The sequence below is a fragment of the Cyanistes caeruleus genome, chromosome Z (genome assembly GCF_971803275.1).
Source record: "Cyanistes caeruleus chromosome Z, bCyaCae1.hap1.1, whole genome shotgun sequence".
Taxonomy (NCBI): domain Eukaryota; kingdom Metazoa; phylum Chordata; class Aves; order Passeriformes; family Paridae; genus Cyanistes; species Cyanistes caeruleus.
The window spans coordinates 10,376,724-10,394,863 of NC_141732.1; the positions used below are offsets into that span (position 1 = coordinate 10,376,724).

Below are 18,140 nucleotides of genomic sequence, written 5' to 3' on the forward strand. Positions count from 1 at the left end.
GCTTCTGTGTCTTTTGATGTTAAACTGCCACTTCTTTTAAAATGCATGCTACCAAATTACAGCCAGCTCTTACAAATCAACAATAAGTAACAAAAGCAAAGAGCAGCTAGAGAATATCAGAGTAATATGAGTGCAGCTATACCTGACAAATGTAACCTGACTTGCTTTTTAAATGCAGTTTCTTAAATGAGTATAAGAAAAAAAGAGAAATACAGTAGATGTGGAAAAGGGGAAAGGACATTAGAAGCATTTTGAGAAAACAATACAACAAAGCATCTGTTTTTTTCAGTTCTCTAAAGGGTTGACATGCAGGGTACTGTTCTTTTCCAACCTTTTTTCTTTTTAAAAGCTTTCACATAGCTTTAATATATTCCATCTACACTTAGAGAAAATAATGAAGGGATGAATAGATGATACTTTGAAGGGATTAACTGAGTGCTGCAGAACAAACTAGATTGACTGCAAACTACCCTCAAAACTTAGTGAACTTATTATTTATAGCTCCTTTCCAACAACAACAAAAAAAAGCAATAGAGTCAAAATTAGACTTTGAAAATTGTAGTTATTTTGATTAAAAGTGCTGTCAAAGCAACAAACATTAATGCCACAAACTCTAGATCATTCACTTTCATGTAGGGTTTATGAGGCTCCTTGTAAGAATACTTCATAGTTAAAGTATGTCTTCCCTTGGGTATCACATGAGCAGTTAATTTTTGTTTTGGCATTGGGCCCATCGTGTTTATGAGGTTCTTTAGAGAAGTGGAATTGATGACCACAAAAGAAAAACTGAGAGTTATTTATCTTAAACCATTATTATAACCTTTCAAGATTTTCAGAACCAAAAGGATTAGTAGATAGATAGATAGATAGATAGATAGATAGATAGATAGATAGATAAGGGCTTTGTTGCAAAAAAGCTCTAGAGGTCCATATTTAGTCTGACAATATAAACAGTCACAGCAGACTTTCTACTACTGGGCTATTTATCATGCTGTAATGATAACCTTTGCTGCTTTGCCAGTTACACTAAATACCACGTACTACACTTTCTTGATCTACGGTATTTTTGTTGGCAAGGATAAGTTTGCAGGTAAAACTTCAACTCAATTGACTATTCTTTGATTTTTCATGTAAGCTTTTCCATTACTAGCAAAAGTGTATCATATGTTTAATTAATATTGCTTTATTGTCTATCACATATGTAAATTTACACTACAGATATAAGAATCCCTTAAGTCTTAAGGCCCGTGCAGTGGAGCATGATCTTGAGGGTACAAGTCACCCAAAAGAAACCGTGCTGTGCCAGATCCGAGTCATTTTGGAAAGATTGTGTTAACTGTCTTGCTAGAGCTTTTCTCATAAATGACTTGTTAATCACTCTTAATGACAATTTGCATGGATTCTGGGCACAAACATATTTTATAACAGCACACTAATTTTCTTTAACACATGGAAGACAGCCATTCTAGGTCTAATCCTGTTGGATTAATTCCTGTAAACTTCTGAACATCCTTCACTGCACCTAAGATAAGGAGCAATGAATATGCTCCATGTGTGCCAGTCTCACTCAGCACCTTGCAGGAGCAGGATGTTTAACTGAGTGCTGTGATACAGCAGGTGCAACCTTAGTGGTGCACTCTGACTGAACAAAGAACATCCACTCACTCTGCAGATACCTACGTCATGTAGACAAACTCAGAATTTAACTGCATGGCTCTGTTAAAAGTTAATATATGACAATAAAATTTAGTGGCAAATTCCTTCTGGTAAAGTTCTGATATTCTATTACATGTCAAAGGAGGATCAAACCAGTCAAATCCTAGGTAACTTAGTAATGAATAAACCCACTCTGGCTATTGACCTCAGACCACATTCTGATCTGATTTGCCCCAGGGTCTTTCCCCTCTTCCCTTTTTTCCCCTCTAAAGTAAAGCTGAATAGTTACGCAAAATTAATAGTTACTCCTGCTTCTTGGCTCAGGGAAGATGCAGCAACATTTGCACAGCAGAAAACATTGTCACTCAAAATAAAAAACGTTTTAATTTTAAGCGATAGCAGATCTCTTGACTTCATTGGCAGCTTTTAGATAATGTGATTTTTCCACTCTGTTTCTACCATGTGCCTGGTGACATAAGGATTTCAAAAGTATAAGACAATTAGTCTGTTTTCTTTTGTTCATGCTGAAATGCTAAATGATCTAAGAATACACAGTGGATTTTATAAGATATTAATAATCCCTCCTAATTAAAAAGTCTGCTTATGAATTATTTTCAAGATCTTTCTTCTACCCTTTTAGGATTTATCACTAGTCCTCCAGTTCTTGATTTTGGCATTTTCCTTCAACATTTGTGATATAGTCCTACATTTCAGAACTGGTAACTTTCAGTTATCTGTTAGCTGGATTCCACTATCTCCTGTGCTCTTCCCTTTGAAATGGAACGTTGAAAAAATTAGTTTTGAGAGCACCTTCCCAATGTCAAAGGTAAGATGCATTTCTTTGGAGTGCCTATGGCCAAGATCCAAAATGAAGGACAGTGAAAGCAAATGATTGCCAAAAAGGTGTGAAATTAATTTCTTAACTGTACAAGTCTTCTGTAACTTCAATTTAAAAGAGTGATATTTTAATGAATAATTTTCATTAAGCAGAGAAGTCTGTGCAAAAGCTCATCTGAGATGAAATTTGTAAAAAAAAAAAATCATAATGAAGGAAGAGGGATTATGAGTGCCAAAAGACTACTTTGTCTCATCTGGAGTTTTGATATTATGGTCTGAGAAAATAAAATTCTCATATTTTCTCCTCTGACAGTACAATTCTCTAGAAGGCTGTGGCACAGCTGAGGATAAGGAGAACGATATTCACTTAGAACTGGCACAAAGCAGACAACGTGATTCAATTCAAGTGTTGTAATGTTTTCATAAATCCATTCTCCACCATATCCACCTTCACTGAGAGTGAGTCTGCAACCAAAGTCTTGTTAAACAGTCCTAAAAAATGTTAACCTTGTTGCTTTTCTGCATCTGGATTTCCATGATGATTATCAGACTGGCATTTGTCAAGCTAATGTCTGTTTTGTTGGCACAGATCATGCAAGGCAGCTAATTCTACTCTTGTTTGGCAGAGTCTAATCTCCTGGAATTCAAGAGTTAGCCAAACTTGGTATACCATGCAGTGGAAAAGGCTGCGTACAAAATCTACAACAAATGTGCTTTATTAGTGGACTTCTCTGATTTAGGAATAAAGAAGGTTAAGCAAATGTCCTTTCCCTCATGAGACTGTCTTTGAAGTTGTTTGTTATGCTCATAACTGTCTTTGATAACCCTCCTCTTTCTGTTTCCTACTGGAATTCACACAAGTACAGGACTTCAAATAACAGGTACCCAGGCATGAATGTGACATCTACTATTTGAAAAACATTTAGGCCTCACTCTTCAAACTCTGTTTTGCAAACTGTTCAGAAATGTAGTTTTTAAAGGAAAGGGCTTATTTTCTCTTAGTTACAAGAGTCTAAGGATAGTCTTTTTAATTAAAAGCATTGTTGAAGTCCAAACAGTATAGCTAAAAACACTGCAAGCGTCTTTCATCCCGCCTACAGTAAATAACTCTTCAGCATTTTATCACTGAAACCTCTGAGATTTCTTGCTTCCGGCTAAAATCTTCCAAAGTATATAGTTGCACAGACTTCTCCAGAATTTGCTTGCTAATTAACTGCAATAATATATACCAGTCTTGTTTCTGTTTGTTCTTTTAACCAGATTAGCTTTTCTCCCCAGCACAAAGGACCTTGTTTCATGGCTGCAGTACCAGTGGAGCTGTTGCTGTACAAAGCAGTGTTGGGTGAGAAGCTGCACCAAACACCCATGGGAATAACCTTTGTGCCACGCTGACAGAAGTTTTGGAGAGCACCATCTGCATAGGCCATATGCCACCCATGGCACCCAGCAATGCCCTGTCAGGTCTGCTCCCCTGGTCAGGAAAGCATCTCCCCTGCAGAGAGCTCTCCAGTGTGTGACGCGTGCTAAGAACGGAGCGCCTGTCTCGTGGCATTCAGCTACCTCTGCACGCAAGCTCCTCAGAGCTGTCCTGAGACTACAGAACTCTTGTGCAACATATCAGGACAGCCATAGCCTCCAGTGCTAACTCAGAGCACAATTGTGTGGCATGATCTGTAATAACCTACTCTGCAGCTCTGTCGTTGGGGTTTTTTAATGTTGATTCATTTTCACTAAGGTGAGTAATGTTAGTAAATGGGTGGTGCTGTGTGATGAGGGAACAGTGTTAAAGTCTAAGGCTTTGCTGCGTACTGAAAGATATGGACAAGCAAGCACAGGGTTTTGCAACAATAGGAACTGTTTATGATTTTATAGCTTATGATTCATATGTAAAATGAACAGCAAGAATAATGGTTGCAGTTGCACAAACTTAAATTGAAAATTATCCTGAAAGTTGATTAAATTCTGGAAATTATTAAAGGGTATCTTGTGAATTTTTTTATTCTTGCAAAGTGTGCTATTAATAATAATAGCAATTAATAATCATGTTTACTACATAGGGCTTTATGGCAATCAAGTACAGGATTTCCATCATGTTTCCAGGTGATAACCTGTGCCTTGATTTTCTAATTTGCTCTTCACTTATCTGGACACAGATAAAAAAATACCTTAGCTGTCTATCCCATGCAACAAGGCTTAAACCAGCAATAAAAAAAGACAGCATGCCCATAAGCAAGATCGATGATTTTTCCAGTAGTCAATGTATCAGTACAAAACCAAAAACCACATATACCTGTTTCTGGTCATATAATTGTGAATTCAGTGTTTGGTTTTGCATGCATGTGTACCTCTTTAGTCCTCTGAGGGTTTTGTTTTGTTTATCTGTTAGTTTTTAAATCTCCTCTCTGTGCTTGAAAAGAGAGGTTCTAAACAAACACTGATCTTACAGACCACCATCTGCATTTACTCAGTGCAGAGAAAGAATCCTGAAAGGCTAACTTTCATCATGAGGAGTCTGGAATATGCAGTCTCAGCATGTGCATTTGAGCAGCAAGCAACACAAAATATCATTTAAGAGTATCACAAAGTCAAACGGGATTAATATTTACCTTAGCTGGTTTAAGTCCTGCCCTGTCATCATAGGAGATGCACAGATGCTGAAATGAGAGCCTGCTCATGTAACATAATCTATATAACCTGAATAGCCTATCTGCTCAACACAGAGCTTTTTGCAGGAGCAAATAGAAATCTTTGCAATACCTACATTAGTACTATCCACTGTCTCTGACTGTTTGGGGAATTTTTTCCCACATTATACTTTATTTTTACACTACAGTGCTTAATCTTTCTTGCACCTACAAGATTTAAACACTTGTTTCTACAGTGATAATACCAAAATTGGAGGCTTTACAAGATCCTGGTCTGCAATAAATTAAGATTGAGCAATTGCTTTCAAATGTCTTCAAAAAAGATCTTTAAATTAATATCTTTAGGAACTGAAGTGGATGGGTAAAGGAAACCTCTATATTTACCCTAGGGTCATGGATTCTCTTCCTTTGGCTTCATTGATGAGCTATTTCAGTTATTCTTATTGCATCAATATTAATGACAAATCAGTGCAATGAGCTTTACATTTTGTAAAGCCAGAAACACTACACAGGGGCTTGGGTGGGTAGAAACAAATGCTTTTATTTGGCCCTTAAAATGGACAGATTAAAAATACTTCAACTCCACAAAGGCATAAATTCTGAGCTCTTTAATGTGTGTCAACAAACAAATTCCTCATAATTAGATATTTAGCAAACATTTATGAAAAGAAACAAACACAAACTTGAATGGCAACACACTATATCTTAGTTTCTACCTACATCTGTGGAGGGGACATCACATTTGACTCCAACACTTGTGTGTCTAGAGATAGATAAATAACCCGCTTCCATTTATGTTTTTTGAAAATCTTGTGCCTTATTATTCTTTCTCTTGCAAGTTTTGGGGTGGGAGCAGGGATGGAGGGGAAACAATGTAACAGCTATATGAAGCTAGGAAATATTTTGGTTCCTTCTCAAAGATTTCCTCAATGTATTAAACTTTGCAAATTTCCAGACTAATATCCAAATAGTAATGTGCTGAAGAGATCTTGCTCAATTTGTGAGCTAAAGATCTTTTGACTGCTCAGCCAGACATAGGATTTGAGCTGAAATCCAGACTAAAATGGAAGTTAAGTGGTTAACTAGATGATTTTCATTAAAAACAAGAGCAAATTTTTAAGAGCCATATGTAAAAAGAAAATGCATGATTCCTGGACAAAATATACCTGAAAATATCTCAGAAAGATACCCCTCTAAAAGTTGTCTAAAATTCAATTACTGCATTTTGTGCTGTGGCATTTTATTTTTATTTTTATTTTTTGGTTTTGTGTTTTTGTTTTTTTTTTATACAAGGGTCTTGAACTTGCTTCTTTGAACATCCAAAACCATGAAGTTATTGAGCCTCAGTACATCACAGTAGAGTAAACATATAATCTATCTCTGGTTGGTGGACTGGAAAATGAGGGTTAGGGGAGCAAGGGAATCGCCAGACCGTTTAATACAAAGAATATCAAGAATCTTCATTTAATTCCTCTATTCTAGCAAGTTGGAAATACTCACACACACAAGTAAATACTTGCTCGGATTTGTCTGAAGCTGTTTCCTTATGTTCTTTTCATAAGATTATTTCTTCTTCCTGTGACGAAAAGGACAAAAGAAATAGGGAGTACCGACCCAGGGTCTCTCACAGGTAAATGTATCCGAGAGGAAAACTTATCTTTAAGTTAGAGAAATCACCTAGAAAGAAAGGTGTTCTTCTATTCTGTTGAGAATATTTGCAATCAGATTAGGAACACACTTCTCTATAAAGAATTCAGCAATTCTCTCTAACAGTATTGTTTATGCCTATGGTACCTACTCCTCTCAAATGAAAATTAGTCAAAGATGTTGTTCAGAATTATTCTTTGACAGCTTACAATATCAGGGATTACTGTAAAAGATGAGAGAATTTGTGATGATTAACCATTCTGTTCAGTTATCAATTTGCAAAACTTGAAGCTGAGATTGCTACTAAATCATTTTTTGTCAACATGTTTATGCAATCAGAGAGTGATTAAAAAGACAAGAAAGCATGATGCTTTCAGGTACTGAAAAATACAGGTCCAGGGTTACCACTGATAAACAAATAAGCTGAATTTTTTTTCAGCCTTTTAACAAAATATTGCAGATGATTTAAACACAGACCAACCATAGGAATCTATATATATAAATATATTTTCACCTGGCTATATTTAATAGAATTTTACTGAAATGTTAACATTCAATTTTAAAATGCACATTTCCACAAAATTTAGGAAAGGGAAAAAAAAAAAAAAAGTTTCAAGATGCAGCTATCTATTTCACTACTTTGCAGTATGCACCCATTTTTCCAGAATGAGCTTTCCTTAATTCTCTGGGTTTTAACAAAAGGAAAAAGCCCATGATATTTGCCTGTTGAATATCTTTAAAGGCAGTGGAGTTAATGTTAGAAAAAAGGTGGATTGTGCCCTACCAGTTAGTTTTACTTCTGAAGCACTGCTTAAATTTATAGAAGATAAAAACCATACATACAAGCTATAGGAATAATGCAGAGATATATTTGCTGTTTTCTGTTCTATGAGTGACAGAGTGCGCCTGACCAGCGAAGACAAGTAGTTAAATTATAATTTAACAGCTCTGACTACATTGTAACACCATATATAATTTGTACCCGTTCAAGATATCAAGAATTGCTGAACAATGATACAAATAATGTACATTGTTAATGGCAGTCAGGAAAGAAAGAAAATTCTCAGATGCATCACTTCTCCCTCAGGTAAAGTCTCAGGCTGTGCTTAGTTTAATTATTTTGAGCTATGTGATCAATTAAGGTAGGGACTGCAGCACCGCACATCAACCCTCAGGAATTCTCTGCAGCCACTGGGGAAGTACAGGCTCTTCAGAGGATGGTAAAGGCTCCTTTGTGCTGAAGGTGCAGGGGCAGCTTGTCAGAGGCAGTTCCGAATACCCACTGAGCACACATAATAATTTTTCTAAACACTGTATTCGGGTGCTGGATCACTTGTTAACAGTCTTTACCTTTCTGCCTAATGAACGCTAATGCCCGGGGCCATTGGTACACAGAAGCATTTTACAACTGTGCCATCAATAATTGTGTAATCATGTAATCATGGAGAGTGGGCTAGAAGCTGGCAAGTTCCTGGTACTGCATATTTGATCAGTTCTGTGAACTGGCTATGATGTAAAAAATATTCTTACCTTCTCTTTATTAAACTAGTATTTTGTTTTACTCGTAGAATTTATTTACATCTTCAGTCCAAAGGATTCATGTCGCTGCATTGCTTATAAACTACTAAGATACAGCCACCTACAGCTTGCTTGCTAAGTAAAACCAGAGAAAGAATACTATATTGTTAGTATTTTTTGGAATTTTTTCCACAGTTATTAATAGTTTGCCTTATTTTCAGAGCTTTGTATGTGTTAAAAAACCCCAAACCTAATCATTGCAGACCTGAAAGGTCATTTTATATATTAGATTAAGCTCTGACTCTGCTATTAAAATGTATTTTAAGTTGTACGAACTGACCCCTTGCTCTTTCCCTGTGATACTTCTCACAAGAGAACAAAGAGGAAAAAAATATTGAGCTTCTCTTACAAATGTGGCCGAGGAGATTCTTTGGGGGAAAAGAAAGTGTTATTTATTCTCCTTCCTACAATGGCAGTGATTTCCACGTGTCTATCTGTGGTGGAGAAAAAAGACTAAAGAAATATTGGATGTGCCTATGCCTATTAAAAGAACTTAGTTCAAAGATGGCAAAAAATCGGAATTGCTGGGCTTCTTATAATGAAAAGGAATGCAGGGAGTTTGGGTTTATGGTACTTGTTATACCTGGGTCATTCACTTGGCTGATGTACTTTGTATGCTACTAACACTAATCTACAGATATCGACCTACTGTAAACAAGGCTGGAGGAAGACTATGGAAAGATGAGTTTTTAAGCTATTAATAGCAAAACTTTGAAAACCGTAAAGCACTTCGCTAAAAACAAAAAAAAGCACAAATAACCCCCCTCCAAACTAAAGACGTACTCCAAAATTTTTTTAAAAACCAACCCAAGTGTTTTGATTGATTTTTTTTTTGTTGTTTTGTTTTTAAACTCCAGCCCATGCTCCGTCGCTTCAGTAACTTCCTAGCGGAGGGCGAAGAGCAGAAATCGCGGGCAGTTTGGACGATGCGGTCGGTGAAGATTAACCCGCAATGTCCTCCTCCACGCTGAGGAAAGCCAGAGGGGCATGAGCAGCCCAGCGAGCAGCGGCGCGGCGGAGCCGAGCCCCGCGCAGGATGCGGCCGAGGCTCTGCCGGCGCTGCGCCGCCGCGCCGCTGGGGGGAGTCGGGGCGCTTCCGAACGGGCCGCGCCTGAGGCGGGAGCGGCCCGCGGGCCCGGCACGGCCCGGGGCAGGCACGGCCCGGGGCAGGCACGGCCCGGGGCAGGCACGGCCCGGGGCAGGCACGGCACGGCCCGGGGCAGGCACGGCCCGGGGCAGGCACGGCCTGGCACGGCACAGCACGGCCCGGGGCAGGCATGGCCTGGCACTGCACGGTCCGGGACAGGCACGGCCTGGCACTGCACGGGGCAGACACGGCCTGGCACTGCACGGGGCAGACACGGCCTGGCACTGCACGGGGCAGACACGGCCTGGCACGGCCTGGCACGGCCCGGGGCAGACACGGCACGGCCCGGGGCAGACACGGCCTGGCACGGCACGGCAACGCCGGCGGATGGAAGCGGCGGGAGGAGGCCCGGGCCCCGTCCCGCCTGCGGGAGCTTCTCACCTGCCCGCGCCGCGCCGCCCCCTCCGCGCACCCGCGGGTATTTGGCGGCCGAACGCCGAGCCGGTGCACGCCGTGTTCCGCCGCGGGTGGCGGAGCGGAGCGGAGCCCCCTCCGAGGCTGCGGAAGGTCCGCCCGCGCCCCGCCGGGTCCCGCAGCGCTGCGCTGCGCACCGCGCGTCGCCCGGGGCGTGCGTGCCGATCCCCGCCGCCAGGGGAATGCGGGCAAGGAGTTTGCTGTTTCGATGGAATTTCTCGGTACACTGTTTTTCGTGGCAAGCGAAAACCCGTCCGCACGCGGGTCCCGCGCAACGCCTGTCGCAGCATCCGGCGTTGAAATGGTTACCTTTAGCAGTAAGGCTGCACAGGAACCACTCCGAGTTCTTAGTAATTCAATTAGTCAGGTTTCCAGAAGGTGGGGTTGGGTATTTTTTTGGCATGGAGGAGGAGAAGCTCGGGACGACGCCTCCCTTCTCGTGTTGCAAGCCAATCAGGTCGACGTGTAAAAAAAAAAAAAAAAAAAAAAAAAAGGAAAAAAAAAAAAGGAAAAAAAAAAGGAAAAAAAAAAAAGGAAAAAATAAAAAAGGGAATCTGTAAGCAAACAGCAAGCTGTGTCCTGACTGGCTGCGTCGGCCAATTCCCCCCCTTTTCCAAAGTAAACTGCATGCTAAAATCCCGCACGATCAAACAGCAGCGCCCGTGCTTCGCGCTGATTGCCTGCACCTCCTCCTCGTCTTCATCGCTCACGCAGAGCGGCGCCAGAGCGGAGCCTCGCGTGTGCATGTATGTATGCGTGCTGTGTGTGTGTGCCCGCCTGCCTGCCTCGCTGTACCGCGTACACAGCTCTGCGGCTGCCTGTCGCACACACGCATGCACAGAGACAGCTCAGCACGCCAGGCTCCTAGCTTTTCCAGGTTGCTGATGTCGGATTTACACGCAGTGAAGGGACGGGTCATTGCAAAAGGGGGCGTGACTGTTTTAAGATTTTTTTTCCTCCCATAAAGCTTTTTTTTTTTTTTTTTTTCAAAACTGACTTTTGCCCCTCCAATCCTCGTCGCTCTTTACGATCCCTCCCTGCCTGCCGCTGCATTCAAGTTTATTTATTTGCCGCTGGCGTGGTGTATTTTTTCTTGCTGCTCTTGCTGCTGCTTCAGAGGGAAAAGGGGAGCAGCTGTTGGGCAAGATCGAGAGGATCTGGGGCGGTTGGTTTTTTTTTTTTCGATCTCCTTATGTAGTCATCTGAGGGGTGGATTCTTTTTCTCTCACCTCCTCCATGCTCCTTCAAACTGTTTTGTCCTTCCGCAGAAGTTGATGCTCACGGGACTGGACCCTGCTTTATCTCAGAGAGGCTCCGGGAGGCTGAATCAGGAGATTTCCGCACCTCGCCGTATCGTTCCGTTCGTTCCCCAAGCTGGAGAGGCCAGCCAAGACCAGCATCATCCGAGGAGTTCGCAGGCTTGATTTTGCACTTCTCCGAGAATTTGCTTTTCTCCACGCCCTCTCATAAAACATTTTTTTTTTTTTTTACTTTCATCTCCTTGATTTCCACGCCGCTATATTTCTTGGATTGGCCGTTCGTTTTGTTGTTTTTTTTTTTTCCTGCCCACCCTCCACCCCCTGCGCTTTTTTTTTTTTTTTTTCCCCCCTTGCATTTTCTGTTGCTCAGTCCTTGGTGCATCCACCGCCCAGGAACAGGAAGGAGAAGAAAACCACTCCACAAAGTCTCCTTCAAGACACTTCGTGCTGCAGAACAGGCTTCTCAACTCCATCAGCGCAGCAAGCAAACTCCTCAGGGCTTTTGCTTCCCCTCCCCCTCATTCCCCCTTTTTTTTTCCCCCCTGTTTTTGTTTGTTGTTCATTGCGGAGAGCGGAGGGCCAGAAAGGAAGACACAAACTTTGTACTTTGAGATCTGCGGGTACTTCTCCTCCCGCTCCCAGCCGGCGGCCTTTAATATACTGCCAGGACCCCCCGTGGGCTTCCAGGGGAAAAAATCTCCTTCCCCTCCTCCTCCCCGCTCTTCTGCCCCGTCTCCCGCTCGTTCGCTCCTTCCATCCCCGCGCACTCCGGCCGTCAGCGAGCCGGGGCCGCTCGCAGGGAGGGAGGAAGCGCTGCTCTCGCCCGCCTGCCGCGCCGGCGGGCCGGTGTATGTCGTGCCGTGGGCTCCGTGCGGGACTCCCGGTGAATGAGCACCGCCCGCCGCTTGCCGCCGCCACCCGTCTCGGCCCCCACCACCCCCTGCCGGGGTGAGGCTTCCTGAGGGGCCGCGGCTGGCTCTCCCCGCCTGCTGACCGTCTGCGGCGCCAGGCGCCCTCCGCTCTCTGCGGCGCGGCACGCCGCGGAGCCCACCGCCTCCGCGCTTCGCTTTTTATTCATTCACCCCACAACTCCCGCGCCCCGGCCCGGTCCCGCCTGCTTCCCCGTTCCTTTTTTTGTTCCTTTTTTTTTTTTTTCCCCTTTTTTTTTTGTTCGTTTCCCTTTTCTTTATTTTTCCCGCATCCCGCCTCGCCGCGCCGCCGGCCGGGCGCGATGCCGCACGTGGAGATGCTGCTGCTGGCGGCCGCGGCGCTGTGGGTGTGCGTGCGCGGGCAGGAGCCCGGCGCCAAGGCGGTGGCCGACCGCTACGCCGTCTACTGGAACAGCTCCAACCCCAGGTACGCGGGGCGGCCGCGGGCGCGCAGCGGGCGGGGGTCGGCGGGAGGGTGCGCAGCGACGCTCCGCCGCCGGAGACTCCCGTCGAGAGACCGGCTGCGAAATAGAAAGAAAACTTTTATTTTTACGGCGGTTCAGGGCTGCAGGCAGCAGTGGGTGGTGGGGGTGATTTTCTCCTCTCCTGTCCTCCCTTCCCTCCAAGGCTTCTCCTGGATTGGCCGCCGCCGGCCCGCAGAAGCCGGACGGATGCGCTCCCGGCGGGGGGCACGGGCGCCCCTCGCCTCGGGGCAGCCGGTGTCTGCTGCCAGCCCTGCTGCAGGAGCTCGGGAGAAATGAGTGGCACAGGTAGCGACCCCCCGGTGGTGCCCCAAAGGGTTCCTGCGGCGGGCGTGGTGCCCGCCGGTAGCGGGGAGCCGGCCCCGGGCAGGGCTCTGCGCCCTCGGCTGGACCTCCGCGGCGCCCGGGCGAGGCGCTTGTCACGGGCGGCTTTGTCCGGCCGTGCCCTGCGCTGCCCGCCCGGCGGGGCCCTCTCCTGGGCCGGCTGGAGGAGAGGAGGCGAGGTCGCTACGCCGTCCCGGGCCGGGGTCTGCCGGGGTCTGCCGGACACAGGACGGCTCATCGCCGGGGTCCCCGCAGTTGGGGCCGAGTGGTGCTGGTGCAGTCATCCTGCTCCCCTGGCGCCGGAGGTTTCCTAGCTCCAGGCTCTGAGTGCAGTTCAGCACGGGAATGGGAGATTTCATTTAATTTTATTATTTTATTTTTTTTTTTCTGGAGTTTTCCCTCACGTTTAGCATCAGAAAATTTCAAACCTTCTCCAAATGGTATCCATGTGTTTAGGTAAAAAGTCAGCTGGGTAGTAAAGATTTTTACTTTGTCAAATTTCCCGTGTCAGGCTTTTTTTATTATTTTTTTAATATTTTTTTATTTTATTTTTTGTAAACCTGTCAGGCTATTCTAAGTAAATTTAGGGACCTTTTATCTTAGGTTATCTCTTTTTTATGCTTCTGATACTACTGTTTGACTTGAGATTAGCACATTGATTTCTGTCACAGGTCATGGTTGTTAATAGATCTCTGTTGCCTGCAGAAAACTCTGCTGCTCGGTATTCTGGAGCAGGTTTAAAAATAGGTGATGCAGAAGTTAATGGGCAGAATTTTCGAGTGCCCAGGGTTAGCTACTCTGTTCAGCACTTTAATATGTGCTCCCAGCCTCAACGCCTCAGCAATAAATAGTTGGCACAAAAAACTTCAGACAAAGAAACAGAAACAATCATGTTTGGGTATGATAAACATCTATGATTTGAAATGTCTCTCTCCACATTTTCCTCTTTCTACATGTGTTACTTGAAAAAAAACTGCACCAGAGTAAGAAAAGTTCCACCTCACATCACCCATCAAAGAACATGTCCCAAAAAATTCCTTGCCTGTAAAAAACAGGCTTTTTATTTCTGTTGTTGTGCAAAAATGAAATGTAACTGCTAGAAAAAAATTAAGTAATATTCTCAAATCCCATTGGGTAGAAGGAGGATCATTGAAAGAAAGGTTTGACTAAATGCGCACATTGCTGGCAGAACAGTTAAAATGCTGTTGTTTTATGTGTGATGATCTTGATTGTACATAGGTAAAGACAGTTGAAGGTACAAACAATGCTTACCTAGTTGGTAGGCATTATGCACTGAATTTTATTTATAAGAATTCTAGTAAGTTAAATCATATATTACTACTATTAATGGAATCTCTTGTTAATCCAACATCAAACATCAGCAGACTGCAAATAAAACTTAGTTTTGTTATTCTTCCAAACAATAGAGGAAGTGTTAAATTAAATATGTTTCTAAACCTTCTATTTTAAAAACAAACATTTCTTGTCTTAAAATACTGCTCTCTCACAATGGTTGTATCAATTAGGACATGCCATGTTTACTTTTAAGTTAAAAATATGAGAAAGAGCAGGGTGCAGATGCAACTCTCCTTTGTTTTATACAGCATTTGTGTATGCTTTCCAAGTAACATGAGCATTACAGAAAAACAGGCAAACACCTGATTGGTAGGTGGAAGAGACCCAAAGAAAAGAGACCACTTCTCTTTTGAATTCGTTTTGTCAGAACCTGAGCTGAAGGCAAAATTGTCTTTGGATATCAAAATTTTCAGAGTGCTTAACAATATTGCAGGAATAACTTTGCAGTGATTTATCTTCATCTGGAGGCAGACTCAGGAGACAAACTCCTGTCAAAGTAAGTAGAGATGCTTACTTGGTGATAACTATTTGAAATTAGAGGACAAAATGTCCTGTCATTCTGTAAGCACAAATACTACCATTTTAATTTAGATTACTTTTTTATTGTATTTATTCAGAATTAACAAACTGCCATAGAACTAATTAATTCCTTTAAAAAAATGAAATATGATAATCTTAAAAATTATAAAGGCACTCTAAATAAATCAAGGTTTCATTTAAACCTTGAAGAATTTAATAATGATTGTCCTTCCTTCAGATTTGATGGTTTAATTTTTATTAGTTTTAGACTCCAGCAACTTACTGAAACACGTAAAAATTTCATTCTTGTTGAAAGACACATTAGCAAATTGTTGAGTGGCCCAGTTGATAAGTGCTTCTGGTGTGAATAATGTTTGGTAAATAAAAAAATCATGGGCATCTATTAGCAAAATTTATATTACATTGCTTGGTTAGTTGCCAAAGTTCAGCTAGAGGTATTAGAAAGTGTATGGCCATTATTGTCAGCTTGTATGAGTAACCAAATTGTGTATTTTTAGAGTCAAAGTCAGTTCTTGGAAATGTTTAAAGTATTGCTGTGTCTTACTTTTCTTCCATATTTAATTATCAACATACACCTTCCATAAATGCTGTAGTCCAAGTCCAGGTGAGAATATGCTCAGGTATTAAAATTTTGAAGTATAACTAAAATAACAATTTTTAGATTTGTTTTTTTTTTTTTTACTTTTTTTGATCAAAAATTAATTCTCAAGCTCAAAAATGTGATTTCTTTTATTTCTTAATTTATGTAGGTTTAGAATAAGTGTAGAAAAATTCTAACTGACACCTTAAAGTGCATTAGTCTTTCAACACTGTTTGCATATATGTTTTCTTATATGGGACTACAGACTATTATCATCAGGGAATATTTTTCTGAATACAACACTCAGTTTTGGAATGGAGCATATTAATTTAATCTCGATTGGTAGAGTCCTTTTAATTAGAATTCAGACCGAATGTTGTGTACCAGGGCCAAATTTTGAAGTGGTGTGCCTGCTTCATGCCTGCTAGTGTTTTTAATCTTGTCACAGTTCAAGCTGAGCTACTTGTTGTAATTATTGCTACGTTTTTCTGCTTGCCAGGATTATACTTTAAGATTATGGTTTCTTTTTAGGTATTTCTCTGTAAGTTGTTTCAGTGTCAGGTTATGTAGCTTCATAAATTGTTAGTTAGTTTCAGGGTGGTTAAAAATACTTGAATTACAAGTCTAGTTTCTGGTCATTCATAGAAGCTGTAGCTTCTAGTCTCAGAAAAGCAAATATTTTTTATTAGGAGTATGATTGGGTTTGGCTGCATTTTATACAATAAAATGGCATATCAAATCCATAGACAAATTATTATAAAGACAGAAGATGCTGATTTTTTTCTCTTTGTGTAGTTACATGGATAAAATCAAGAAATCGGGTGGTAATTAGAGAATTTAGGTACTGAAAAGTAATTTCAACTTCAGCTGCTGATTTCCCATAACTAGACTGGGTACCATAATTTGGTCAGTGTTGTTTGAGGCTTTTTTACATAAATATTTATGGGCAGCAAATAGAAAAATGAGTGGATACTTCTGAAAATTCTATGCAGAGACCAGAATTTTACAACCTGGATTTCTCAGCCTATGTGGATTTTGAAGCTGAGTATTTAGGCACTGTTTCAGAAAAGCATCTAACTTCTTTGAACTCAATCCTTACACACTTAAGTTCTGCTGCAGTTGTGTGGGTGGATAAATGTGTGCTTAAGTGGCTCCCTGGGCCAGCCCGATCCACAGATTTAGTTTTGAGAAGCTCTGGATGTGGCAGCTCGCACACACCTGGCACTTTCTGGAGCACACTCGTGGAGAGATGGAAGATGATGGATGTCTGAGTGTTCTGCCATCTGTTATGTGTTTGTGGATTTCACCATAGCATGTTGGTCGTATATGCTGAGGTCATGTGGCTGTTTTTTGTTGGGTTTGTCTTTTTTTTTTCTGTTCTGTATAGATATAGTTCTGCCTGTGTACGGAGTTGAGGGAAGCCATGCAGAAATGGCTGTAAAAAAGCAGTTACACATGTTAAGAAAACTCAGAAGTTGTGGATGAAGAAGGGTAAAGTCAAGATGTTTACTTCAATGTTAGTGTTGTGTATAAATTTCTTATGTCAAGGGAAGCATAGGAGCCTAAGTACTTGGGGATGCATACACATCCATGTATATATATTACATGTACATATAAACCTATTTTGAAACAGCATAGCTTGCATTTTGAGAGCTTTTTATCCGGCAGCTTGCTCTGACAGCTGAAGAAATCTCTTGACTAGTTCCTTGTAATTAAAAGATCAGTAGTAGAGCCGTCAATTCTTTACACCTACTTTCTCTGCTTTTAATAGTTTCATTAATACCTTGTGTCTCCAAAAGAACATTGGTGTTTATTTTAAAAGTGGGTGTTTGAAACTATTTGAAACCTTCTATGGAAAAATTGCTCAAAGAACAATAGTTCCACTGGCCTCCACCTCTGTATGAAAGGCACCTTGTTAAAGTGGTACCCGATCTTCATAAAATGCATCTTATTACATCTTTCCCGAATGCAGGTAGTCAGGACACTTCATTGCATTCTCTTTTCTAGCCCTATATGCTTTTTGAGAGGGTCAGATAAAGATGAGCCTTCCTTTCTCTCCCCTGTTGCTATGATCCCAGCAATCTAGCAGCTTCATGCTGGGCTGAAAAAATGAATGAATGCAATTAGTCCTTCAGGAGTCATGGTCATTGCATTCATATGGACAGGCATACATAATGTATATGGCATATGTAATGAGAATATGTATGCATTTCAATATTTGTATATATATGCTTACATATACATACATACATATATATGCACGTGTGTATGTATGCATTGAAATGTATCATTAGGTGGTGATGTGTATCATCATGTTTTGTGAAAGGAAAAATTCTGAATTTTTTTAATTTTACTCTTTAGTGTTTAGAAAGTGAATGGAATTTACATCAAATTTCCAGGTCTAATCTTCTGGCTAAGGTATTTTGTGTCATAGTTCAAAGCAGTAATAAGAGAATTATATGTAGATTCTGTGTGTTATTTCTTGGCCATCTTCCCAGTTTGCTGTTTATTCACATGCTGGTAGTTCCCAGGTCAGTAGGTGGGCAGGTAGGTAAGCTAGCACTCCGGCACACCAATGTAAAATGAGCAGAACTACATGAGTGTGCTTTGAGAACTGTCCGAGCTTATTTGAGTTCCGTGTGACTTCTTCCAACACCAGTCTCTTGCTGGGAGGAGGACTGCAGCATTGTTGAAATACTAGACTACCAAGAAAACACATAAAAAAGGTTGGTCATTGGGAACAGCT

At 41.8% G+C, this 18,140-nt stretch overlaps 1 protein-coding gene across 3 annotated transcripts in view; it reads left to right on the forward strand.

The window, feature by feature from the left end:
* Positions 1–10,466: 10,466 nt before the first annotated feature.
* Positions 10,467–18,140, forward strand: part of EFNA5 (ephrin A5) — a 210,286-nt gene continuing 202,612 nt past the window's right edge. Inside the window, exons 1-2 of one of the 3 annotated variants that reach the window (XM_086868431.1) lie at positions 10,467–10,670; positions 11,193–12,539. In XM_086868431.1, coding sequence (XP_086724557.1) covers positions 12,415–12,539 — 125 coding nt within the window. In that variant the 5' untranslated portion in view covers positions 10,467–10,670; positions 11,193–12,414. Of the gene's footprint in view, positions 10,671–11,003; positions 11,090–11,183; positions 12,540–18,140 lie in introns of those variants that run through there. The other 2 variants (XM_086868430.1, XM_086868432.1) reach the window with 2 other exon arrangements.